General features: G+C 42.6%; 1 protein-coding gene and 1 pseudogene across 1 annotated transcript; one reads left to right on the forward strand and one right to left on the reverse strand.

Moving 5' to 3' along the window:
• Positions 1–2,777: 2,777 nt before the first annotated feature.
• On the forward strand, positions 2,778–4,263 carry LOC125407610 (acyl-protein thioesterase 2 pseudogene; annotated as a pseudogene).
• Positions 4,264–14,363: 10,100 nt separating this feature from the next.
• On the reverse strand, positions 14,364–15,305 carry Or6j1 (olfactory receptor family 6 subfamily J member 1). Its single transcript, XM_048445399.3, has one exon. The coding sequence runs from the start codon at positions 15,303–15,305 to the stop codon at positions 14,364–14,366; it is 942 nt and encodes a 313-aa protein (XP_048301356.3).
• Positions 15,306–27,265: the final 11,960 nt, after the last annotated feature.

Here is a 27,265-nt window from a genome sequence, read left to right on the forward strand (position 1 = left end):
GCGAGCCCAGAATCCCAGCTCTAACTGCAATTGATACATGCTGAACTCACAGACAAACAGACACAAATGCCTTCTGGGGTTGTTACATAACTGGCCTGTCCCAGGACCATCTCTGCCGGAGGTGGTTGTACAGTGGATGTATTTTAGCACTACTACACATGTCAGCTGGAGAGATGGCTCAGTGGCTAAGAGCCCTGCATGCTCTTCCAAAGGTCCTGAGTTCAATTCCCAACAACCACATGGTTACTCACAACCATCTGTAATGAGTGTAAAAAATACAGACATCAAGGAACAAAGACTACAGAAAAAATGAAAGACATGCTCTCTTCCTTGATGAGAAATCCCAGTCTCCATGGAGAGAGGCACTTAACCAATTTTTAAGTAAAGTAATTAAAAACCGTAGCTGGAAAAGTAATGACTATCACAGGGAGCCTGTTGCGGAAGTGATGGCAGCTGAGCCTGAATGGAGGGGTGGCAGGCGGGAAAGGACAACGTGAGAGAGAAAGACCACTAGTCCTGGGATGCATTTGAGGTTGCCATGAACCCGCTCACACCGATCCATGGCTGTGTAAAGAATGTGTTCATTCTCTCTCTGAAAAAAAAAAAGGGGAGGGACAGTGGAAGGGGGCACATGACACACAGCGCATGTGGGGTTGATTCTCTTTCACCTTTGTGTGGGTCCCAGGGATCAAACTCCAGACGTCGTCAGGCTTGCAGGGGTAAGTGCTCCTACACACTGAGCCGCCTCTCCTGTCGGAGGATGTGTAGGGGGCTGGCGATGTGGCTTAGTGAGCAAAGGTGTCTCCAGTCTGAGTTTCACTCTGGAAACCACACAATGGAAGAAAACTGACTGCCACAAGTTGTTCTCTGACCTCCACATGTGTGTCATGGCATGTGCCTTACACACACGCGCGCGCACACACACACACACACACACACACACACACACACACACACACACACACCATCTGATGACTCCTCCTCACATTCCCAGGGCTGGGACTAGGAAATGACTGTGAACAGACTACCTAATTGGCACCATTCATGATGGGCTCCAAGGACTTACAGTGCCATGTCCTCAGGACCCTAAAGACCTAGCAGTCTGTAAGGAGAACTTGCTCAGATAAAGTGCTTTGAAGACACAGGAGGTGCCGGGACTACCAGGAAATATGCTGTATTTTAACTTTTTCATCAAGGTAGACCAAAATCAAGTCTGATTTCATTGTCAAGAGAAGGGGAAACTCCTGAGGAGTGTGTCTCTGCTCTCTGATACATCACTACGCTTTAAGAGCACAATGCCTGGTGTGATGCACAGGCAGAGAAAATGACCCTATATGACTCGTGTCAGCATAGTGTCCCAGATAGTGTGCGGTGAGTGTGTGGTGTCTGTCGCTTTAGACATCCTGTGACCTTTGGATTTTCAGAGTCTTCCTTGGATGGGATATTAATTACTCTTTTCCTTGGAACTTAAAGGATTGTTTTGACTGGGGGGGGGTGCGGGGCACAGACCATCGTGATGGGGAAGACACAGCAGCAGGAGCCTGAAGCTGTCAGCCATGGCGTCCACAGTCAGGAAGCAGAGATGAAGCTGTAGCCCCTCTCACTTTCTTCTTTTCATTCAGCCTGGGATCCCAATTCATGAATGAAACCTCTCACATTCAGGGCGGGTCTTCCCGCCTGAGTCAGACCTCTTTGGAATTGACAGACACACCCAGATGTTTGTCTTCCTGGTGGTTCTGAATCCAGTCATCACGCAGATGTGGTAGAAAGGTTCCTTATCTTTCCTCTTTCCTCTCTGGCCTCCCATAAGGACCTGGTCTACTTTGCAAGACGCCTGAGAGTTTGAAGGTGAGCTACAACCCAAGTCTGGTGAAATACCTCGGAACAAACCATCTCTTCTCTAATTATTTTTAGGTTTTATTTGTCTCAATTTTTGTTTTTTGAGTCAAGGTCTCATTGTACAGCCCAGGCTGACCTAGAGCTTGCTGTGTGGCCCAGACTAGACTAGAGTTTAAATCCTACTGTTTTGTCCTCCCGAGTGCTAAGACTCAGGTGTGTCCCACCATGTTCAACTGTTCGTAGTGTTAATTCAGTACTATTGCGTCATAGTAGTCTCTGTCACTATCCTGTCAAAGGTCACTCGACTGAGACTAAGAAGGAAAATCAATGCCCCTCTAGCACCTTGGGCACTATGATAATAACTCATTCCTAGAGAACACTAACGATTCATTCATGGTCTGGGTGCCCAGAGTTCTCTAGCCCAGGAAAACTCCATATCCCTGGTCGGTGGCTTTGCCAAAGGACTGAAGTCTACAGACCTTGTCTCACTAGAGACTGGTGTCCCTTCTCCCTGGAGTGTCCCGAGACCTAATTCATTGTAATTCAACAACCGCATATTTTAACTAACACACGAGAACAAATTGTACAAAGTAACAGCTGGAAAAGATTAAAAGATGGGCGTTGCAGCTTGCGTTGATGTTTTGTTTTCTCGGTTTGAAGTGCCTGACTTTGGAAAAAAAGAAGTGTTTGCAGCATACAGCTGATGACATGAAGTGTCCAGGGCCCCAGTGTGTGGTCCAGGCCAACCACAGGCTTCTGATCTAAAGCAATCACCACACCACAACCTCCCAGGCTGTGCGCTACCGTGCCTAACTCAGGAACAGGACTTTTGTCAGGGCTCACAACTCATCAGAAGAGATTTATTGACCTCTGATGAATTTGAACAGAAGTTAATTTAGGTATCATGTATTGTTCTTAAATTTTTCAAAGTATGGAAGAATACGTGTCTGTGCGGGAGAAAGGGGAGAATCGCCTCAGAAGCTCCTGAAAGTGCGTCCCCACCAGCCAGAAGTCCTGCAGTGTCTGTGTGGTAACACCATGTCTGCACCCCTACTCACCAGCGCTGCCGCTGTGTCTGGAAATGGGCTGGAAACGGCCACGGTTATTTATTTTACATGGACTTGGAGACACAGGGCAAGACTAGGCTGACGCACTCTCCACCAACTGCCATCCTCATGTCAAGAGCATCTGTCCCCATCTGCCCAGGAACCCTGTGATGTGCACCATGAAGATAGTGATACCTCCCTGGTTTGACTGAGTCCAGATGCCCCGGAGATGAAGTTGGCTTAAAGAAGGCAGCAGAAAACGTCAAGACTTTGATTGAATATGAGGTGAAGAATGGGATTCCTGCCAGTGAAATTGCCCTGGGTGACTTTTCGCAGGGCAGGACCGTGTCCCTCTACACAATCCTTCCCTGCCCCCACCTCTGGCTGGCATCCTGGCACTGAGCTGTCGGCTGCCTTGCATCGGAACTTTCCCCAAGCAGCCAATGGAAGTGCCAAGGACCTGGCCGTCCTTCAATGTCATGGGGAGTTGGATCCCATGGTACCCATTCAGTTTGATGCTCTGACGGCTGAAAGGCTCCAGTCTGGTGTCACAGCTGCCAGGGTCCAGGTCAAGACATACCCAGTAATCATGCACCGCTCCTTTCAGTAGATGGCAGCTGTAAAGAATTTCTGGAGAAGCTTCTGCTTCCAGTCTAATGAGTTGCTGGTTCCCATTGCAGTCCCCCAGCTCGCGAGGGACCCAACAAGCAAGCAGTGCACCATCTTGGATCTAAGCCAATCAAGCCATTGTCCCCCCCCCCCACCCCAGTCCTCTTCCCACAGGCCTCTGGGGCAGGTGGCCGAAGTTGCCCAGGTCTTCCAGCTGACCTCCGCCATGCAAGTCAGCAACTGGAATGGGCAGCTTTCTTGCCCACTTCTCTAGAGGCAGGCCCCAGCAGCGGTATTGGAAGGACTGTAGGCAGCAGGAGAAAGGGGCCCAGCTACTGACACACTCACTCAGGACCTCACTCACGAGCTGGCTCCTGCCACCTCAAGATTTGGCTCCTGGGGACCTCATGGGACCCTCCACCCCCCGTGATTCTGCCCAGATAATCGCCCCTCATGCCTCACTGCAGCTGCTTCTCTGTCGTGAAAGTGTGCATGGCCCGGGGCCCTTGCTGCTGTGGGGCTGCCTGCTCCAGGGCAGGCAAATTGGTGAGAAAGTAGAGTCCCTCAATCCCCGTTACCCCACAGCCCTTCCTTGCAGGCCTGGGACCTGCAGGATTGGATTGAGGTTCAATAGCCTCCTGCCTCCTGCTATCCCACTCCCACTCTGTCCCCACTCTAGGGCCAGGGAGGTGTGTGGGGAGGAGTTGTGTCTTGTCTTCTGGTCTCCATGTGGTTTGGGGTGTTTTTCTTGTTTTGTCCTGAATTCCGATAAAATTGAAGAAATTGTTCCCTCAACTCTCAAAAAAAAAAAAAAAAACAGGGAAAGAGAAAAGTTTTCCAAACAAAACTATGAAACAACATGTACTAACATGGTGTCCTAAATGAACTGCAGCCAGGCGCTGCCCCGTGGCTCTGTAATAATTTGTTTTGCAATGTATTTTAGCTCTAAAACCTAGCGTTGTGGCCACCAGTAAGACACACGTGCTCCTATAAACAACCCTAATGAAACTCAGTGGTCATACCCAGAAAAGGAAAACCAGACTTGGAAGTAGAAGGGAACTAAGTGGAATAAGGAAGGGGGCCAATGGGAGGAAGAGAAAGACAACAGAAAGGAGGGTGCTATGAACGCGGGATGTGGACATGTACGAGGATGTATAATGAAGCCCGTGGTAGCCTGTAAATAACATGCCATGGAAACAGTTCTAAAAAGACAACAGAACTAGACTGGAGCGCAGAAGGAAGCTGAGTGGAGAGCATGGGGCTTCTTTCGTAATTTGGATCGGTATCTGATCAAAGTTAAGTTCCAGCAGGGTCCTGGGCCTCAAAATATCAGGACACTGTCTCTTGCTAGAAGCAGATCACCCAGCCAATTCTTGTTGTGTGGAAAATTTCTCTTACCACCGTGTTAAAAAAAAAAAAAAAGGGTCAGACACAGTTTTTGTGGCTTTCAGAAAGTTAGATTTTAACATTTTCCAAGAAAAATCACTCAAGAGGCCCAAAGTGGTCAGGGCATTGTTATTTGCAATTGTATTTGTTATTGTGTGTGTGTGTGTCTGTGTGTGTCTGTGTGTGTGTGCACAATGTGCTTGTGCACATTGTGTATGAGTATACATTGTGTATGTGCACACAGTGTGTGTGTATGTGTGTGCATGTATGTGCGCATGCCATGTTGTGCATGTGAAGATGAGGGGACACCGTGGAGTTGTTTCTCTACTTCTGCATTTACTTGTGCTCCGGGAACCCAGCTCAAGTTGTCAGGTTCGCATGGTAAGTGCCTTCACCTCCATGAGTCAGTCATCTTGCCTAAGCTTAGAGTATTCTTTTGTTTAATTTTGGATTTTATTTGGGTGGTGTTTTTTGTTTGTTTGTTTGTTTTTTGTCTTTTTGTTTTGCTTTAGTTTTGTCTTTGTTTTAGTTTTTTTAGACAGGGTCTTTCTACATAGCCTTGGCTGTCCTAGAACTTACTATGTAGACTGAGCTAACTTCACAGAGATCTCCTGCCTCTGCCTTTCAAGTGCTGGGATTAAAGGGGTGCGACACCCAGAGTATTCTTAAACATGCAATCCCAAAAGATCTGCAGAGGAAATATAAGAGTATTGGCCCATGAGAAAAAAGTCGCATAGATTATTGATTGTCTGATGTGACCCAGTTATAAGCCGAAATGAACAACAAATCTCTCATATTAAAAAATAAATAAAATTGGCAAAAAGCAAGGACAGTTCATGTGTAAAAGTTAAACCAAAACAAAGGCTTGAGTAGGCTGGAGGCTCAGTTTATGATATAAGGGAATTAAACTGATCCATTAGGGTCTTGTTCCCTGCATTCTCCAGGGGCTCCAGTGACTCCACTGAACCTTAATCTGAGTGTTGGGGTCAAAAGAATAACCATTTATATAACAGCTTTGCTTGTTTCATGTGGGAAAAAAAAAGTTTCCATTAGAAAAAAATAAGAAGAAAATGCCGAAGATGTAACTCAGTGGTACATAGTTCGCCTAGCACTCTGGAGGCCTGGGTAGCATACATAAAGGTCAGGACGGACAACAAGGCAAGGTCCTAGAAAAAAGAGAAGAGGAGGAGATGGAAGGGCAGGGGAGGGGCAAGAAAGACAAAAACAAAGACTAGAGAAAGGGGAGGGGAAGGAGGAGAGGGAGATGGGAGGGAAAGAGGGCACAGAAAGTGAGAAAGGAGGAAGGCTAGGAAATAAACATCTGTCCTTGTGTAAGGGCATCTAAATGAGTAACTCATAAGATACGCAAATGATGAATGAGCCCATGGCAAAGCTCGCCCCTCAGGAGTAGCCAGACAATCAGTTCAAACCCCTGAGGCTGTTTACAAACACATCAGCAAAAGTGTACAATTACTGGAAACAGTCAGTACTAGCAACGGCAAAGACAAGTGATACTGCCATGCAAAGTCGGCACGGAAGAAATCGTTTCCATGGTTTTTGAAAAATGAATAGGTCAGTGTCTCTGCCTTCAAAATTTTCCTCTGGTAAGAAAGACAAACAAATAGTAATATGCAAATAAGACCAGGCGCTGCTACGGAAGAAAGAAAACAACAGTAGGAGGACCAGAAATGTCAAGGAAGGAGGGTCTTTCTGTGTAAGAGAAACAAGAAACCTCGTCTAAAGAGATGGGCGCCCAAGTTCTGAGACAGACATGTGTTAGTGTGACCAGAGATGAGAGAGAACAGAGAAATCTTAACAGCATGGAGGGTGAGCCAGTTCGGAGCGGGAGGAATCACCCTTCAGCTCCTGGAGCACGGTCTGCACCCGGTCCATCACAGTCTCAGTACACCCGGCTGTACTTGTCTGTAACCCCACAGGCCCAGTTCTGAGAGGAGACTTGTCTGACATTTTTCTTTCTCTCCTTCAATGAGGTTCGTTTAACTTTATCCAAAGTTACTCTTCTACAACTGGGAGAAAAGGGCAAACTTTCTATGCTAAACTTAGGATCCTCAATAGCCAAGGGATTAGAAACTTCCAGCCCGATAGCATTTAGCAGCCAAGGGATTTGGAAGTGGCTGGGGCCCTGTTATCACAATATAGTTATGAGCCACAAGAGAGCACACACAGCTTTGCTCCAGAGAGGGAAGCAATAACGGAGCAGTAAGGGCTCGTTAGCAGAAAGTTCTGATCAAGAGACTAGAAACTCTGGCCTGGGTAGAAACCTCTTATTCAGGATGGACAGGGTCGATCACTTAGCTAAGAGACTACCTCTCAGAGAAGCAGGACCACCCTAAGAAGGCTTGTTCCCCTTGAGCCACGCTGAAGAGATGGGTGGAATAAAAATCCCTTTAATGAGGTGCTGTCCTTGTCTTCCCGGGGCTCTCTGCCTCCCAGCGCAGTTTCCACACTGAGAAGCCACAGAGTTCCATCCGGTCTGTCCATCCTTCTGAAAGGTGTAACTTTTCCTTCTAATAGTTTGGGTTTTTTTTTGTTTTGTTTTGTTTTTCCAGAACCTAAGTATGCTTCCTCTAAGGGCGATCAAGTACTCTTCTATAAAAGGACATTGCTTGTTATATATGAGTTAAATACATCCTGCCACACGTCTGAGGATGTCTGCTGCTCCGAAGGGAAACAGCAGTGTGTGGCTGTCTACCTGTGACTCCAGCTGGCACTGTGCTCTTCCTCACGACCGACTCTTTCCATCATTTCCATTGTATGCTTAGATCTTCTTTGTAATTACAAAAGTAGTTTTTAACTTTTCCCCCATTTTTATTATAGAATGGTCAGGTTCCAAAAAACTTCAACAAAAATGGAATGAACATCCACAAAACCTACCAGATAGTACTAACTAAAAATTTTTAATAAAGTAAGAATTGTATGAAGTGTAAAATATTAACAAGAAGGTCAATTTAGTGTACTCACTATTGAAACAGTAAAATAATCCCAACCCTGAAATCGGAGAAAGTAAGGCATCCACATTCAGTTTATACCGAATACAGATTCCGACTGAAAACAGCAACCATTGGTTTGTCATTTTGGGTACCTCGAAAGAAAGAGCACTACCATGTTTCAAGAAAACTAAGCACAAAAGTTTGCTTTAAAATTATCAGTTCTGTCATAAAGGAAAGAAGCGAGCAGAGCAGTAAAGACAGGAGATCTATTCAGCACACAGGTGAGAAAGTCAACAAGGAATGGAGACCTTGGAAAAATCAGACAGAAACGCTGGAAATGAAAAACTCTATGAGTTAAAGCACCGTGGAAGTCAGTAGCTAAAAGAAGCAGGAGAAGTAATGTCAGGGATGGAAGACGAGGCTGAGAAAGTTTCATTCGACAAAACATCAGCAAGCACAACATCACCCAAGAGCTAGCAGACATAACCAATACCAAATCCCCAAACCCATGCGGTAGCAGGACCAGAGACAAAAACCAAAATCACAGAAAACCCAAGCGAAAAAACTGTAACAGAAAACTTCCCAAATCTGGGGATGGGGTGGTGGATACCCAAGTACAAGCGGCATTTATAATCCCAGATAGATTTGACCAGATAAGAGTCTGACCATGACAAATTATATTAAGCATGTCCAAAGCAGAGGAACAATATTAAAAGCTGCAAGAGAAAAATGCCAACTCACAAAAACAAATCCACAGAATAGCATTACACCTCCAAAGCCATAAAAGCATAAAATTATTGTTTAAAGCCCAGAAAATAAATAACCATCAACCAAAATTTACTATGCTCATCAAAGTGATCTTTTCTAATCAATAAAGGAAAAGTGAAATGTCAAGACAAGCACAGATTAAGGCAGTGCATGACCACCAACCAGGGCTATAGCCAAAAACACTACACGCCGAGAAGGAAAGGCTGTCTCGAGCAAGGGAGCACCGAGCAAACACTACAGAGAAATGGATAAACAAAGTGGAATTAGGAAGGAATCCATCATGTCTGACTCAATAAACCACCAAACATGACTCTCAAGGAGGGAACAATAAGGACTAAGCATGCATCAAATCAGTAAACATCAAGACAAAGAAATCAGCGGAGATTTTTTAAATACTATTTTCCTTGTTTCTTTGGTTCGGTTTTTTGAGACAGAATCTTACTCCGTACCCTAGGCTAACCTCAACTTATTACATAGCCCAGGCTGACCTCAAACTTACTACGCTCCTTTTGCAACAGCCTCCTGAGCCCTATAATTACAGGTTTGAACCAACACATCCATCCTAGGCTTGCTGACTAGATTTTAAAATTATGATATAAATATTTGCTGTCTGTAAAAAAACACACACACACACTCAGAGAGAGAGAAAGAGAAAGAGAGAGAGAGACTGAGGGTAAATGTTTATAAATCAAGCAAACAGAAGTCAAAACTAATCAGAAGTACCCATAGTTGTATCCAGTGGAGTAGACTTCAAGCCAAAACCAGCAGAATTCATAAAGAAGGTCACTACATATCAATAAAAAGAACAATCCATCAGGAAGATATAGCAATTACAAATATGTGCACCAAAAGTTGATGCAATTTCACAAGACAGGGTGAATTCAATATTCCAGTCTTATTAATGTGTAGATCATCCAAACAAAAGTAATCAACAAAGAAACTAAAGCAGGCAGAGAATGGAGTGTCTGGGTGCCTCAGAGAGTTAGCAGGCCTTACTGGGTTGAGACAATGGCGGTAGGATGGTCACCTGGTCACGTTGCCCCACCCACAAGGTATCCATGCTGCTCTCCCATCCCTGTACCTGGAGTTTCAGAAACACCTCTCAGGGCCAATGAAGCATTTTTTATTTTTTGTTTTCTTTTACCACAAGTAGCTTCAGGCAATTGTATTCTTTGCATTTCCACGTAAAAGGAGAAGAAAGATAAAAACAGGAAACCAGAGTGCAAACCAGTGCCCTTAAACATTGTGGGCATTCCAAGCCTCCAAACAGGACAGAATTTCAGGTAGAACCAGGAATATTCCTAGTAATAACTGGCTATCAAAGATAAAAGAAACAGAACTGTTGATTTTCAAGGTCCCTACCCCCAAACTGCCTGATGAATTTCTTGCTTCTATTTGCATCAAATTGATGAAGTTAATCTGTACCAAAGGATTTAACAGACATTTGCAAAATATTCAGTCCAGTGGCACAGGCTATACGTTTTCCTGCAAAGCCAGGGACCTTTCTCTAACATAGCTCACATGTTTCGATGGTGCCTGATTAAAGACAGTGTCTAATTCTTGGAGTCACTTAAGCAAAGCCAGCCCAATGTGATCTATTTCTCCCTCCGTTTTTCCTTTTGTATTCTCCCAGACAAAAGATCATCCTCAGGATTTATTGAGCAACAAGAGCAGCCTCATGCATGGTAGCAGAAGCCTAGTCAACTCCCCAGGGTGGGGAAAAAGATGGATTTTGGAGGAGAACCTACAACCAGCACCTTACTAAAGCAGCACAATCCCTAACTACATTCTAAATACTTAGCCCTTATCCACACAGATAAGCATAGATCCCACCATTCACTAAAAACAAAACAAAACAAAAAAACCTCTCTTTGCAACAGTTGTAAACTATTACAGAAAACCAAACCCTATTAAAAGGTGGAGAACAAGTGACTGTTCGGTTCCAGCCCCCAATGATACAAATACAACACAACTCCCACACCTGAGGCTCAAGGGTCTCACAGAGAAGGAGACATAAGATTCTAAGAGCCAGAGGAACAGGAAGTTTGCTACGACATTTTGTCTCCTAGAAATGACAGAGAGCTATTCCCATGAAGTCTCACCAAGATGGCTGCCTAAATAAAGACCTGAAAAAGGATGACACCAAAAGACATGCTGACATGGAAGGGGGGGGGATCTCATGGGACCTCGACACTAACGAAGAACTGAAGTGGACCAAGGGATGTTGGGAGCAGGATGAACGGTCCAAGTAGTGAACTGGCAGCTCCTGACAAGGTGTGCACCCTTAGGGGCTGTGTCATGCTGGCTGTGATTGTTAGCCTAGGCATCGTGGTTGGGTGGGGCAACTGGTTGCTTCCGACCTTTAGCAGGCACCTTCTTTTCTTTTTTTATGATGACTTTAGATAGTTAAATTTTTCTTGACATTTTTAACTACTTAAAAACTAATTAAATTTTTTTTCTTGTTTTTCTGTTTCCCAGTTATCAATTTCTGTTCTTATCTTTGTCAAGCCATTTCTTCTGGTCACTTTAAGCTTAATTTACTCATCCTTTTCTGGTTTATTAAAGTGAAAACTTAGGGACCTTACTTAATACCTTTTTCCTTTTTCTAATGTAAACATTTAATGCTATGAATTTTTTATGAGCACTCATTGAGTTACAGTTCACAATTTTCTTATATTTTGGTTATCCTTCAAAGTAAGTGTTTTCAAAATTCTAAGCGTTTTCATTTCCTTTCTGATATCTTCTTTGACAGGTAGATTGTTTAGAAATATTTTTTCTGGCTTCCAATGTTTGAGTTGTCTGTGATTTTTTTTCTTATTTCATTCTGTTTCACTTAGGAAACATGTAAACCCCTTTTTTCTGGTACTGAAGATTGCAATGGCCCAGATTTAATCTTTTAAATCTTCTTCATGGGACACACAGCAGTATCTATTTATTCTAAATTAAGTTTTTATTACATGTATTCATTGAGAGAGTGTGTGTATCTGTGTCTGTGGGGTGTGTGTGTATGTGTGTGTGTACCACACTGCATGTGTCAGAAGACAACATGCAGAAGTCAGCTTTCTCCTTCCTTGGGTCGAGTCTTCAGGCTAAAGGAGGCAACCACCTTTACCTCTTGAATCATCTTGACAGTTCTATTTATTTTTATGTTAATTGTGTGTGTGCACATATGTGTACATGTGGGGACAAGCAGTCAGTGTCTTCCTCTATTCTTCTCCACTTTTTTTTTTCTTCCACTGAACCGGTGCTCACTGATTCACAGAACAGCTGGGCAAGGATCTGCCTGTGTCCGTACAACAAACTCCCACCACTGGGTTCACGTATTAGCAGCCGTGCCCAGCTTCTAAGGCTGGGGATCCAAATTCAGGCCCTCAAGCTTGTTCAGCAAGTACTTTACTTACTGAACTGTCTCCTTGGTGCCAGAGAATATATAATTTTACCATATTAGACTGCTTTTCTTTCATATTTTGAATCTGAGAAAAAGGAAGCTCTTAAAATGTTGTTGAAAATTTCTGAAAAAAAAATATGAACCATGTGTCTTTGTTTTGTGCTACTGCAATAAGACACTACAAGCTGATGTGTTGTGGTCAACAGAAATTTATGAAACTCATAGTTCTGCAAGTACAAAAGACTGCATCTGGTGATCACCTTCTCGCTGCATTGTAACACGGCAGGAGGCATCATAGGGCAAGAAGAAGAGGAACTCTGGCAAGGAAGGACTCCTGTAATAATGGCATTAATCTATCTTGAGGGCAGAGCTCTCATGACCCCGAGGCAAAGTTTTGAGATTATACATTGGGATTATGTTTTCAATGTACAAACTCTGGGCTCACATTCAAACTGCGCTGGCTTCCTTGCCTGCCTGGGCACTTGTTGGGTTCCACATGGGGAAGCAGCTGCTGTAGCTGGACAAGGGGCTGTACACACACACACACACACACACACACACACACACACACATATACGCAAATACATATATGCATGCAGTAATAATTGGAGGAAAGAAGCCATGAATTTGAAGTAAAACAGGGAATGTGTATGGGAGAATTTGGAGGAAGGAAGAAGGGTAAAATAATGTAATTATATTGTAATCTTAAAAAGTATAAGAAAAAATTAAATGAAATAAAAGAAAAGAGTGATAGGGTTCTGAAGAGGTGATTCTGTGGTTAAAAGCTCCTACCACTTCTGCAAAGAACCTAGGTTCATTCCCAACACCCACATGGCAGCTCACAATTTCTCAGATTCTCAGTATTAAAGAAAAATAGTCAAATAAGACACACACACCAAATAAGACACACACACACACACACACACACACACACACACACATATATATATATATATATATATATATATATATATACTCTTGGGTTGAGGAAACAGCTTAGTGGGTTGTGGTTCTGGTTCCTCTCTGGCCTCTGGGGGTACAGGACACCCACTGTGGTACACAGAACACATGTGGTACACATATACACTTGCTGGCAAACATACATACGCATAAAATAAAATAGATAAATCTCTTACATTTAAAAAAAAATAAATGCTAAAGACACAAACTTATTTGGCTGCTCTTCCAGGAGACCTAATGTGGGAGGGTCTGACATTTGTCAATCAAGCAGCCAAAGTTCCTAGATCTGACAATTTCTGATATGTAAAAGACAAAAAAAAAATATATTAAGGGGTACCTGCAGAGGCCCAAATCTTCAGATTCCCCTCATCTGGACTTCCAGGAAGTTATGAGCCTCCTAACATCACGCCAGGAATGGAATTCCCATGCTCTGAAAGAGCTGCAGACACGCTTACCCACGGAGCCATCTCTCCAGGCTCTGGTTTATAGTTCTGAGGAAAGGGTTCCACACCTTCTGTTAGAATTAGTCTAAGTATTTGATAATGTTTGATGCAATTGAAAAATCATATCATTAAACAGTTAAGTGTTTTCTTTCTAGATTAACATTTAAGATAGTGTACAAAGCGATGGGTTTCACTGTGGCATTTCTTATACACTCTCTTCCCCTTCAAACAGCTTTTGGAACTACTTCCTAAATTTAACTCTGTGTTAGAAAGTTGCCTTTTTCTTTCTTTTTTTTTTCTTTTCTTTTCTTTTTAGACAGGATCTCACTTGTGAAGCTCTGGCTGTCCTGAAACTAACTATTTAGTGCAGGCTGGCCTCCAACTAACAGAGGTCTGCCTGCCTCTGCTTGAGTGCTGGGCTCAAAGATGTACATCACCATTCTGCTGGGAAAGTTGACTTTCACTGCCTGCTAGGTAGACCCTTTAATGTACTGCAGCATCTTTACCGTTACTTCTATCTGCTTGTCAGCCCTTGGCTTAGTGCTTCCTGTATTATATTTTTTTATTTAGTCTACTTACACCGCTTTTTACTTTTACTTATACCACTTAAGCAATTGTTCCTTATGTATTACTTCGAAGTCTATCCATGAATATATTCTTTGGGCATACTTTTATCAAATTTGAAAAGTACCAGCAAAGAAATACCAAGTATATTCTCAGCATTTAAGAAAGGGTAAATTCTAAAATTTAGATACAGGCTAGGGTCCAAAATATCAAGGCACAACACATAGTACTGGTCTATTGGAATTTCTGTTCTCCCCAAACAAGACAGAACGGATGACTGCGCACGTGTAAGAAGGGACTGCACATTAGAGCACATCACACAGAACTGCCCTCCCAGAGAAAATCACCGACTACCAGGGCAGATTTCATTAGCAAACTTTGTTCAGGCAAATGGCAATGATTTTCTTCTTCATGTCTGGCTCAACTTTTGAAGCTTGCTCATGCGCTCCCTAAATACCTGCTTCACCTGCTTGTTTCTCAGCGTGTAGATGAAAGGGTTGAGTGTTGGTGTCACTACAGTGTTGAGCAATGCCACCACCTTGTTATGATCCTCCCCCTGTCCACTCTTGCCAGACCGGACGTACATAAAGATACAGCTGCCATAGAAGAGAGAGACCACGATGATGTGAGAGGAGCAGGTTGAGAAGGCTTTCTTTCTCTCCTTGGCGGAAGGGATGCGCAGGATGGTGTAAAGGATGTGGCCGTAGCAGGTGGCAGTCACAGCCAGAGTGCCCAGGAGGCTGAAGTTGGCAATAACGAAACCCAGGAACTCGATCAGACTTGTATCCGCACACACTAGTTCCAGGAGTGGAAAGTTGTCACAGAAGAAGTGGTTAATGATGTTGGAGCCACAGAATGGCTGCTGAAATAAAATGGAACTGGGAACCACGATGAGAAGTAATCCTGACATCCATGAGCCACACACAAGCTGGACACAGACTCTTTTGTTCATGATGGTGGCATAGCGCAAAGGGTTACAAATGGCCACATATCTGTCAAAGGACATCACTGCCAGTAGAAAGAACTCCGTGGTACCCAGGAAGAAATAGAGGAATGTTTGGAGGAAACAACCTAGTATGGAGATGGTCTTGTGTCCTGTGATGATGTTGGTTAGCATCTTGGGGAAGATGACAGAGGTGAACCAGATCTCTAGGACAGCGAAGTTGCGGAGGAAGTAGTACATGGGGGTGTACAGGCGCCTGTCCACAAGAGTGATGAAGATGATGAGGAAGTTTCCCAGCAGTGTGAGGAGGTAGGTCAAGAGGAAGCCCAGGAAGATGAGCACTTGTAGCTCACAAGCATCTGACAGCCCCAGCAAAACGAACTCAGTGACGGTGGTGCTGTTCTCCATGGCTCCTCCCACCGCTGCTGAGGATGTTCATGGATCATGCTCAGCATCCAGACCTGAGTTCTGGGCACCTGGGGACAGTACAGGCCTGAGAAGTATGGAGGAATGAGTAGACAATATGGGCTGGGAAATACAGAAGAATGGGTAGACAATACGGACTGGGAAATATGGAAAAATGAGAAGACAATACGGGCTGGGAAATACGGAGGAATGAGTAGACAATACGGGCTGGGAAATACGGAGGAATGAAGACAATACGGGCTGGGAAATACGGAGGAATGAGTACTACATTTTGAGCTGGAGGACTCCTTTGGTGTTTTCAGCTCTTGGCCTTCTCACTCCTCAGGCTGGTGATTAAAATCTTTCAGAGTCAAAAGCAGACCATAAACCTTGACATCATTTTAGAAAATTTGGGGTAGGTCTTAGAAAAAAAAATTGAAGCAATTTTTTATGTAGCCTATCTTTTCTCTGTCAGAAATTTTTTTCATTATTTTAGATTGGATGATACCTTTTTCCATATTCATTTAAATGTTGTAAGAGGCTTCCTAAACTCATTAAAAGATTTCACTTTGCAAATGGGAATCAAACTCTTATCACCATCATTGACAAAAAGCTTGCCAAGTTTGCTAGGGAAGGTATTTTAGATAAGATTGTGACTGCATCCAGATTCCAATTACCTCAGTTTAAGAATCCCATTTCATCCACATGAAAAACCAAAAAAAAAAAAAACCCACAGTATGTGTGGAAACTTTTTCCAAGGTTAAAGCAGATAATCCATAGCCGATACATAGTCCTGGGCTGGACACAGGGCAAGCAGCTACATATTGCCGCCTATCTTCACTTCTCCTTTATGACCCAAACCGTAGGATAATGTGAGTGTAATGTAATCACAAATATAGTGGGTTTAGGAGAAGCACTTTTCAAATATGTCAGAATTATAAAAGTATTATCTGAGGACTGGTGAGATGACTCAGTGGGTAAAGCACTTGCTACGGGAGCCCGACAACCATAATTCAATCCCTAGAACCCATGTAGAGGTGGAAGGGCAGAACCAAGTCCCCAGAGTGCTTCCCTGACTGCCACACTTGCTCCATGGCACACAATAATAATAAATAGCAATACAGAATATTAACAGTTCATTACAGAAAGTCCAGGAGTGTAGAGTAAAAGAAATAGAAAGACTCATCTGTTTGCCCACAGAGACAGCATCTACAATGTTTTTTTTTTTCTCATTTTAAGATTTATTTTTATATTTTTGACTATGTATATACGTTGGGTCTGTGTGCACATGAGTACAGGCGCCCACAGAACCAGAGGTGTTGGATTCCCTGGGGCTGGGAATTGAACTCAGATCCTCTGCAAGAGCAGTATGTGCCCTTAATCACTGGGCCATCTCACTTTTCCCAGGCTATGAAGATTTGGATGTTAGGGCTGGGAGGGTCGCTCTGCAGCACAGCCCTTATCAGGTATGTTTGAGGCTCATTTCAAGCACCACAGCTCTGGTTTGTCTGGACTCAGCCATGTTTTTTATGTTGTTTACCATCTATGTGTTGACCTATAAGGCTATGCTTGCAGGTTGTGTGTTTCACCCCTTTGCTTCTCATACACTGATAAAATGAAATGTCATTATTATAAACACTTTGTAATTATTTGGCTGCTGTTTTTTAGGAATACATGTCCATGAAACTGATATGTAGAGGTAAAAAGATGCATTTCTATCATGTTTAGTGCTTTTATATAACATCCGCAATAATCAAATCAAATGATAGTAATACAAACTGCCATCCAGAGTTGTTTGTGAATTCAATATTTAGAGAATACCTTAAGTGATTATTCTTTCTAGGTTATATGAGTTAATATTGCCCTTAGATTGGTCTCAGCTTTGCAATCCTCTGGCCTCACCCTCTAAAATGCTGGGAATACAGATGTGCACCATCACACCTGCTCAAGGCAAGCTTCTTTCTGTATAGGAAATGAACTCTGCCACAGGCAAGAGGAGGAACCAATGTGATATCTGAGAAATGACAACATACTACATTATACATGAGTTAAATATGTGCTTTTATGGAGAAGTACCAGACACTAGGAGAGAAAATGGACATGCAAAAATAGAGTATTATGAGTGGCTTTTCTTTTCTTCTATATTATTGTTTAATTAATATTCTAAATTAAAATTCAAAAATAAGAGAAACTGACATGGTGAGATTATTTGGGTTTGGAGTTTGGCAAAACATTTTGCTGACAAAGAAGAAACAAAAGGTTGAAAATATAGGAAAAATCAATAAAGGACTCGTGCCTGGGAAAGACTAATCCTCCCTCTCCTAGCAATCATGATTACCTAAAGTTCATCATTTAGGAGTGGAACCTTGTGGAATTATCCCCCCTCGACATACTTATATATCTGTGCATACATATACGTACATATTCTAGATGTGTATGCACAATTATAATCAAAGAGAAGGAGGCTATTGATTTGTGAAGAGGGCGTTTGAGAGGCTGGAAGAAACATACTGAGAGGGGCTGGAGAGAAGAAAGGGAAGGGAGGAAAGTGATACATATCTGTTTTAATTTAAAAGATCTGTTTTAATTTAAAAGGTCTGTTTAAAAGAACACCTGGGAACAAACAACCGGTGGTTAGGCATAGTCCGAAAGGATGCTTTTTCCCATTCCAAAAACTGTACCAAGTATATTGCCCTGCTCCCTGGTGGCTGCGGTACTGACTAATAACTGTCCTTCGTGGAAGCTTCTGGGTCTACAATGACGCATGAAGGACTATGCTCCAGGAAATCCCCAGACTTTTGCACGATGGGAGCTCCAGGGCTGCCAGATGTTGTGCAGATCCCAAACACAGGCAGGTCTTGCCCCGCTGCACTTTGTGTGCCACCAAACCTTCACGTTTTCCAGCAACCCATCTCCCTTGCAATACTCCCTCCCTCGGCCCTCCCAAAAATGAGCTACCCCTGGAAACTTACCGGAACTGGGTTTACAAACTCCTTAGGCAGCTTCTAGTGTTCCTGATCCCAAGGATTGCTGGACCACTTTCCTAAGAAAGTAAAATATTCAGTCTGTATTAGAGAGATTCTATCTGCTAACTCGGTGATGACTCGTGTGACGGGATCTTACATGCTGGACTTGATCTTCGAGGCCCGTTGCGCCCACAGAAGATTGGGGTAGAATAGTCACGGCAGACCTTTGTCTCTGTGGACTGGGAAGAGGCCTAGGGTATTAGAAGTTCTCTTTGGTCTCCACGGAAATTCAGAGATGCACAAAGATGCATAGCTCAGACTTAACTCATCTGAGATTCTCTGCTCTTGTTGGATGGTGCTATACTTCCCGTGAGATTCATTACGATCCGTGATAACAGGGACCTAGGAAGTCCCTTTCCTCTAACCTCACTCAACTCTCAGCTTCAAAGTTTACTTTGTTCTGACCAAGAAGCCCCAAAGCTTCCAATGAAGTTTTAATTGGAATGAAGAAACAAAACAAAACAAAACAAAAAACCCAACAACTGACTACTTCTTTGAAAATTTCATTCATACATCATATCCACCCCATTCTCTTCTTACCTCTTCCTAGATCCACCCATATCCCTCCACCTCTGTGTCCTTTCCCCCCAACCCCAATGAGTCCACTGCACAAAGAAACTGATGATGTCTGAGAACCACACTAATCTATGTGTCCAGGGATATATATATATAACAACTTGATACTATATCCATTTAGCAAAATAATAACAGATTCACCTCTGTAGTCTATGAGTTGTCCAGCTATGGGCTAGGCTATTGGTCAGATTTACAGTAACAGGAATGGGTTTCCTCCTGTGGAGTGGTCCTTAAATCCAACCAGAAAGCAGTTGGTTATCCCCCATAACATTCATGCCACTGTTGCACACATGAACATATTTTGCCAAGTTTGTCATCATTTCAGCTCATAAGATCAGCAGCTAAGTAAGACTGTTGATTTTCTCCCAACAGGCTACCTGACACCTTCTAGTACTTTGAAAGCTAGCAGCAGGGAAGGAGCTTTCTGGTCAGTATCAACTTGATTTCTCCATGTCCTATGAGCAAAGTATGTTCTGTCTTCAGCAATAATGTCTTACCAGTAAGTTGTTTTTTTGAAAGGTTTCTTTATTTTTTATGTATGCAGTGTTCTGTTGCATGTACACCTGCAGGTCAGAAAGGGACTCCAGATCTCATTATAGATGGATGTGAGCCACCATGTGGTTACTGAGAATTGAACTCAGGAACTTTGGAAGAGCAGCTAGTGTTCCTTAATCACTGAGCCATCTCTCCCACCAAAAAGTTCTTGTGGCAGCCAGGAACAATAGTAATAACCATCAAAATCTCTCAGCCTTGTTTAAAAGTTTTTTGTTGGTTGATTATTTTACCTAGTTTTGAGTGTGTATGTGTGCAACTTTCTCTTCTGTCTCCTATGTAGGAGTGCTGGTATTACAGATGTGTGCAACCACATCCAGCTGGACTCTGGGGATCAAACTCAAATCACCTAGTTTACATGGCTAATGTCTATCTCTATTCAGTGGTCCATCTCCTCAATTTCAAAAGTTTCAATTTATTGAAAGCATGATTTTGATTCAGTGCTGAGGAATTCTATCCAGAGGGGTGAGTCTGTGCTATCCGGGGTGGACTGTCCTGGTAGAAAGCACAGTCCCCCTGCCCAGCTTCTGCTGCAGGGTCTTCTGTGTTCCACTCGACTCTGCCCTGCCCCCACAGTTGCCCTTTTGTCTCCTGTGTCCTTGGAATACCAGCTGTCCCTATTTCACTGCTGAGGAGTTCCATCCAGAGGGTGCTAAGGAGTTCCATCCAGAGGGCTATCCCTGTGCCTGTGCTGAGGAGTTCTATCCAGAGGGTGCTGAGGAGTACCATCTAGAGGGACAGGAACAGTTCCTGCTCCTGCACTGAAGAGATCTACCCAGAGAGTCAGTCACAGCAAAAACTGAACCAAGACACCAAGACTCTCCTGGCTCCATTTGAAGGAAGAGATGGGCAGGCGCCAATGCAAGAATTCCTTCAACAACCTGAAAGACAACATGACATCACCAGAATCCAGGGATCATGAAACTAGAAGAATTGAACACCCTACTCCAGAAGAAATAGAAGAAATCGACTCTAAGTGGAACTATATGAAAATAATAGAGGAACTTAAACAGGAGGTGAAAATCTGTCATAAAGAAATGGAGATAACAAACAAAAAAGTAGATGAAATGAATAAATCTCTCAAAGATACCCAAGAAAAACAAGAAATCCAAGAGAAAACAATCAAACAGGTAAGAGAAACAGTTCAAGACTTGAAAATGAAATGGAGGTAATGAAAAAAACACAAACCAAGGGAAGGCTGGATATGAAAAATCTGGGTAAACAAACAGGAACTGCAGAGACAAGTATTACCAACAGAATACAAGAGATAGAAGAAAGAATCTCAAACACTGAAGATACTGTAGAGGAAATAAACTCACTGATTAAAGAACAAAACAAATCCAACAAATTCTTAACACAAAACATCCAGGAAATCTGGGACACCGTGAAAAAGCCAAACCTAAGAATAATAGGTGTAGAAGAAGGAGAAGATTTACAGCTCAAAGGCCCAGAAAATATATTCACCAAAATTATTGAAGAAAACTTTCCCAATCTAAAGAAGGATATTCCTATGAAGGCACAAGAAGCATATAGAACACCAAATAGACTGGATTAAAAAAATCCCCTCGCCATATAATAATCAACACAAAACATACAGAATAAAGAACAAATATTAAGAGCTGCAAGGGAAAAAGGTCAAGTAACATATAAAGGGAAACCTATCAGAATTACACCTGACTTCTCAATGGAAACATGAAAGCCAGAAGGTCTTGGATAGATGTGCTGCAGAAACTAAGAGACCAAGGATGCAGGCCCAGACTACTATACCCAGCAAAGCTTGCGTTTACCATCGATGGAGAAAACAAGATATTCCAGGACAAAAACAGATTTAAACAATACGTAGCCACAAACCCAGCCCTTCAGAAAATACTAGAAGGAAAACCACAACCCAAGGAAGCCAACAACACTCATAATAACACAAGCATCTGACAACCCTCCACCAGCACAACTCAAAGAAGGGAAACCCACAAACAAAGCACCAGAAAAAATAACTGGAGACAACAACCACTGCTCATTAATATCGCTTAATATCAATGAACTCAACTCACCTATAGAAAGGCACAGGTTAAGAGAATGGGTATGTAATCAGGATCCAACATTCTTCTGCCTACAAGAAACACACCTCAAACACAAAGACAGACACTACCTCAGAGTAAAGGGTTGGGAAAAGATTTTCCAATCAAATGGACCAAAGAAACAAGCGGGTGTGACTATACTAATATCTAACAAAATAGATTTCAAACGAAAATCAATCAGAAGAGACAGAGATGGACACTTTATACTCATATCAGGAACAATTCATCAGGAGGAAGTCTCAATCCTGAATATCTACGCACCTAATATAAAAGCACCCACATATGTAAAAGAAACATTACTAGAACTCAGAACATACATCAAACTCCACACTCTAGTAGTGGGTGTTTCAACACTCCTCTCTCACCAATGGACAGGTCAACCAGACAGAAACTTAACAGAGAAATAAGAGGACTAACAGATGTAATGAACCAAATGGACCTAACAGACATATATAGAACATTCCACCCAAACAAAAAAGAATATACATTCTTCTCAGCATCTCATGGAACCTTCTCAAAAATTGATCACATAATTGGTAACCAAGTAAACATCCATAGATATAAAGAAATTGGAGTAATCACCTGTGTACTATCAGATCACCATGGAATAAAGTTAGAATTCAACAATAATTCTAACCCCAGAAAGCCTACAAACTCATGGAAACTGAACAGTCAACTACTGAACCATCCCTGGGTCAAGGAAGAAATAAAGAGAGAAATCAAAGTCTTCCTTGAATTCAACGAAAATAAAGACACAACATACTCAAACCTATGGGACACTATGAAAGCAGTGCTAAGAGGAAAGTTCATAGCACTAAATGCCCACATAAAGGAAACGGAGAAAGCACACATTAGTGACTTAACAGCACACCTGAAAGCTCTAGAAAAAAAAAGAAGCAGACTCACCCAGGAGGAGTAGAAGACTGGAAATAATCAAACGGAGGGCTGAAATCAACAAAAATGAAACACAGAAAACAATCCAAAGAATCAATGAAACAAAAAGCTGGTTCCTGGAGAAAATCAACAAGATTGATAAACCCCTATCCAAACTAATCAAACGGCAGAGAGAGAACATGCAAATTAACAAGATCAGAAATGAAAAGGGGGACATAACCACAGACACAGAGGAAATTCAGAGAATCATTAGATCTTACTACAAAGACCTGTATGCCACAAAATTGGAAAATGTGGAAGAAATGAACACTTTTTTAGATAAATACAATTTACCAAAATTAAGTCAAGACCAGGTGAGCAGTTTAAACAGACCTGTAAGCCGCGAGGAAATAGAAGCTGTCATCAGAAACCTCCCTACCAAAAAAAAAGCCCTGGCCTAGATGGTTTCAATGCAGAATTCTATCAGATCTTCCAAGTAGAGTTAATACCTATACTCCTTAATGTGTTTCACAAAATAGAAACAGAAGAGTCATTGCCTAACTCCTCTTATGAAGCTACAGTTAACCTGATACCAAAACCACACAAAGACTTAATCAAGAAAGAGAATTACAGACCAATCTCACTCATGAACATTGATGCAAAAATTCTCAACAAAATACTCACAAACAGAATCCAAGAACACATTCAAAAAATTATCCATTATGATCAAGTGGGCTTCATCCCAGAGAGGCAGGGCTGGTTCAACATACTCAAATCTATCAACGTAATCAATCATATAAATAAACTGAAGGAAAAAAATACATATGATCACTTCATTAAATGCTGAAAAATCATTTGACAAAATTCAACACCCCTTTATGATAAAGGTCTTGGAGAGATCAGGGATACAAGGTTCATTCCTAAATATGATAAAGGCAATATACAGCAAGCCGACAGCTATCATTAAATTGAATGGAGAGAAACTCAAAGCCATTCCACTAAAATCTGGAACAAGACAAGGCTGTCCACTCTCTCCATACCTCTTCAATATAGTGCTTGAAGTTCTAGCAATAGCAATAAGACAGCATAAGGAGATCAAGGGGATTCAAATTGGAAAGGAAGAAGTCAAACTTTCATTATTTGCAGATGATATGATAGTGTACATAAGCAACCCCAAAAATTCTACCAAAGAACTCCTACAGATGGTCAACACCTTTAGTACTGTGGCAGGATACAAAATCAACTCCAAAAAAATCAGTTGCCCTCCTATACACAAAGGATAAAGAAGCAGGGAGGGAAATCAGAGAAACATCACCTTTCACGTTAGCCACAAATAGTATAAAGTATCTTGGGGTAACTCTAACCAAGGAAGTGAAAGCTCTATTTGACAAGAACTTTAAGGTTTTGAAGAAAGAAATTGAAGAGGATACCAGAAAATGGAAAAATCTCCCATGCTCTTGGATTGGGAGGATCAACACAGTAAAAATGGCAATTTTACCAAAAGCAGTCTATAGATTCAATGCAATCCTCATCAAAATCCCAACAAAATTCTTCACAGACCTTGAAAGAACAACAATCAAGTTTATATGGCAAAACAAAAAACCCAGGATAGCCAAAACAATCCTATACAATAAAAGTACTTCCAGAGGCATTACCATCCCTGACTTCAAACTCTATTACAGAGCTATAGTAATGAAAACTGCTTGGTATTGGCACAAAAACAGAGATGTTGACCAATGGAATTGAATCAAAGACCCAGATCTTAATCCACAAACCTATGAACACCTGATTTTCGACAAAGGAGCTAAAACTATACAATGGAAGAAAGAAAGAATCTTTAACAAATGGTGCTGGCATAACTGTATATCAACATGTAGAAGAATGAAAATAGACCTATATCTATCACCATGCACAAAACTCAAGTCCAGATGGATTAAAGACCTCAACATTAATCTGACCACATTGAACCTGATAGAAGAGAAAGTGGGAAGTAGTCTACAAGACATGTGCACAGGAGACCACTTCCTAGGTAGAACCCTAGTAGTACAGACAATAAGAGCAACAATGAATAAGTGGGACCTCCTGAAACTGAGAAGCTTCTGTAAAGCAAAGGACACTGTCATTAAGACCAAAAGGCAACCTACTGATTGGGAGAAGATCTTTACCAACCCCTCATCAGACAAAGGTCTGATCTCCAAAATATACAAAGAACTCAAGAAAGTAGACACTAAAACTCTAATTAAACCAATTAAAAAATGGGGTACTGAACAGAGAATTCTCAACAGAAGAACTTTGAATGGCCAAAAGACACTTAAGATCATGCTCAACTTCCTTAGCGATTAGGGAAATGCAAATCAAAACAACTTTGAGATACCATCTTACACCTGTCAGAATAGCTAAACTCAAAAACACCAATGATAGCCTATGCTGGAGAGGATGTGGAGTGAGGGGAACACTCATCCATTGTTGGTGGGAATGCAAACTTGTGCAGCCACTGTGGAAATCTGTGTGGCAGTTTCTCAGGAAACTGGGAGTGAACCTCCCTCAGGACCCGGCAATTCCACTCTTGGGAATATACCCAAGAGATGCCCTATCATACTACAAAAACATTTGTTCAACTATGTTCATAGTAGCACTATTTGTAATAGCCAGTGTGGGAATTGCAGCCCTGAGTTACATTTCCCTGCCCCCATTTGAGGTGCTTATCTGCAAAGAAAACATAATAACTTCCCTCTGCTCCTGGAGTTGGGTAAGGAAGTTTGAGTGCACGTGATCATTCCTTGATCCCTGCTTGGGTCAGGTGACAGTCCCTTCACAGCCCCCTCCTCTTTTGGTGCCATGGTATAAAAGATAGCCTCAGCAGAACAATAAAGAAGCTGTTCCACCTCAACCTCATGCTCTATGAATTCATTCAACCTGGACACCCTCCGCCGAGACTCTTGGTTCCAGCCCACGCAGGCGCGGTAAGCCAGTACTTGGACACAACCTAGGTGCCCCTCAATAGAAGAATAGTTAAAGAAGGTGTGGAACATATACACATTAGAGTTTTACTCAGCAGTAAAGAAACAATGACATCTTGAATTTTGCATGCAAGTGGACGGAAATAGAAAACGCTTTACTGAGTGAGGTATCCCAGACTCAAAAAGAGGAATTTGGTATGTACTCACTCATAAGTAGATTCTAGCCATAATTTAAGGACTTCGAGCCTATAATTTGTGATTCTAGAGAAGCTAAATAAGAAGGTGAACCTAAAGAAAACCATATAGTTATCCTCCTGGATATTGGAAGTAGACAAAATTTTCAGGCAAAACTTGGGTGCACAGGGGTTGGGGGTGGATGTAAGGGGAGATGGGTAGAAAGAGGGAAGAAGGGGAGGATTGGGGAAAGCTTGGGGGGATGGGATGGGTGGAATGGAGGAAGGGTAGATATGGGAGCAGGGAAGTAAATATCTTAATTAAGGGAGCCATTTTAGGGTTTGCTAGGGACTTCTCTCTAGAGGGGTTCCCAGGTCCAAAGAGAGGTCCCCAGATTGTTCCTTGGGTAGCAGAGGAGAGGATGCCTGAACTGGCCTTGTCCCATAGCCACACTGATGAACATTTTGCATATTACCATAGAACCTTCATCTGGCGATGGTTGGAGATAGAGACAGAGACCCACATTGGAGCACTGGACTTAGTTCCCAAGGTCCAAATGAGGAGCAGAAGGAGGGAGAACATGAAGGAAGTCAGGATCACGAGGGGTGTGTCCACCCACTGATACAGTGAGACTGATCTAATGGGAGCTCACCAAGTCCAGCTGGACTGGGAGTGTTGGAGCATGTGATCAAAATGGACACTCTGAATGTGGCTGGCAATGAAGGCTGACTGAGAAGCCAAGGACAATGGCACTGGATTTTTATTCTACTGCATGGACTGACTTTGTGGGAGCCTGGTTTGTTTGGATGCTCACCTTTATAGACCTGGATGGAGGGGGGAGGACCCTGGACTTCCCATGGGGCAGGGAACCCTAACTGCTCTTAGGACTAAAGAGGGAGGGGGAGGTGGGGAGGGGAAAGTGGGGAGGGGAAAGGAAAAGGGAGGCGGGGAGGAGGTGGAAATTTTTAATTAAAAAAAAAAAGCATGATTTTGAGAAGATCACCCTGAAGCTGCTTGATTACACAGGGTTACCTAGGAAAGTGTTCCCTGAATTTTGCCCTCAGGCAATTCAGAGGCCTCTACAAGCACAGTCAAAGTGTGCCTGGCTATTGTTCAGCTAACAGCAAGCCTTGGCACTGGTTTTTCAGGTCTGCTGGATACAGGAGTTATGGATGGAGTCCCAACCCACCCAAGATAAAGAGGGAGGGCTGCTTTTAAAGGCCAAGGCCACAATTCTTGTGAACAGTGTTTCCACAGGCAGGAGAGAACATTCAGGGTCTTTTTCATTCCTAGAATTCCTGTTTTTGTCTTAACAGCCTCAGGTTGTTCACAGGGCTGGCCTCAGATCTAAGATGGAGCTTTTCTTAGCCATCACAATATGGGAACGAGGCTCCAGGGGGCAGGAGTAGAATGTGATGGTTTAACTAAGATTGACGCCCATAGCCTCATATATTTGCAGGCTTAGTTCACAGCTGATGAACTGTTTGGTGAAGAATCAAGAGGTGTGGCCTTGTTGAAGGAGGTTTTGTCTTGTTACTAGGAGTTGGCCTCTCCAACACCATACATGCCTAACTGATGCCATGCTCCCCACCATGATAATAATGGACTAACCTTCTAAAGTTGAAGAAGGCACCAATTAAATGCTTTCTTTAATGGTTTCTATTGGTCCACAGAAATAGGATAGTAACTCAGACAGAAATTGGGGAAATTGGATTGCTTCTTCACAA

The sequence above is a fragment of the Myodes glareolus genome, chromosome 12, assembly GCF_982192425.1.
Source record: "Myodes glareolus chromosome 12, mMyoGla1.1, whole genome shotgun sequence".
NCBI lineage: Eukaryota > Metazoa > Chordata > Mammalia > Rodentia > Cricetidae > Myodes > Myodes glareolus.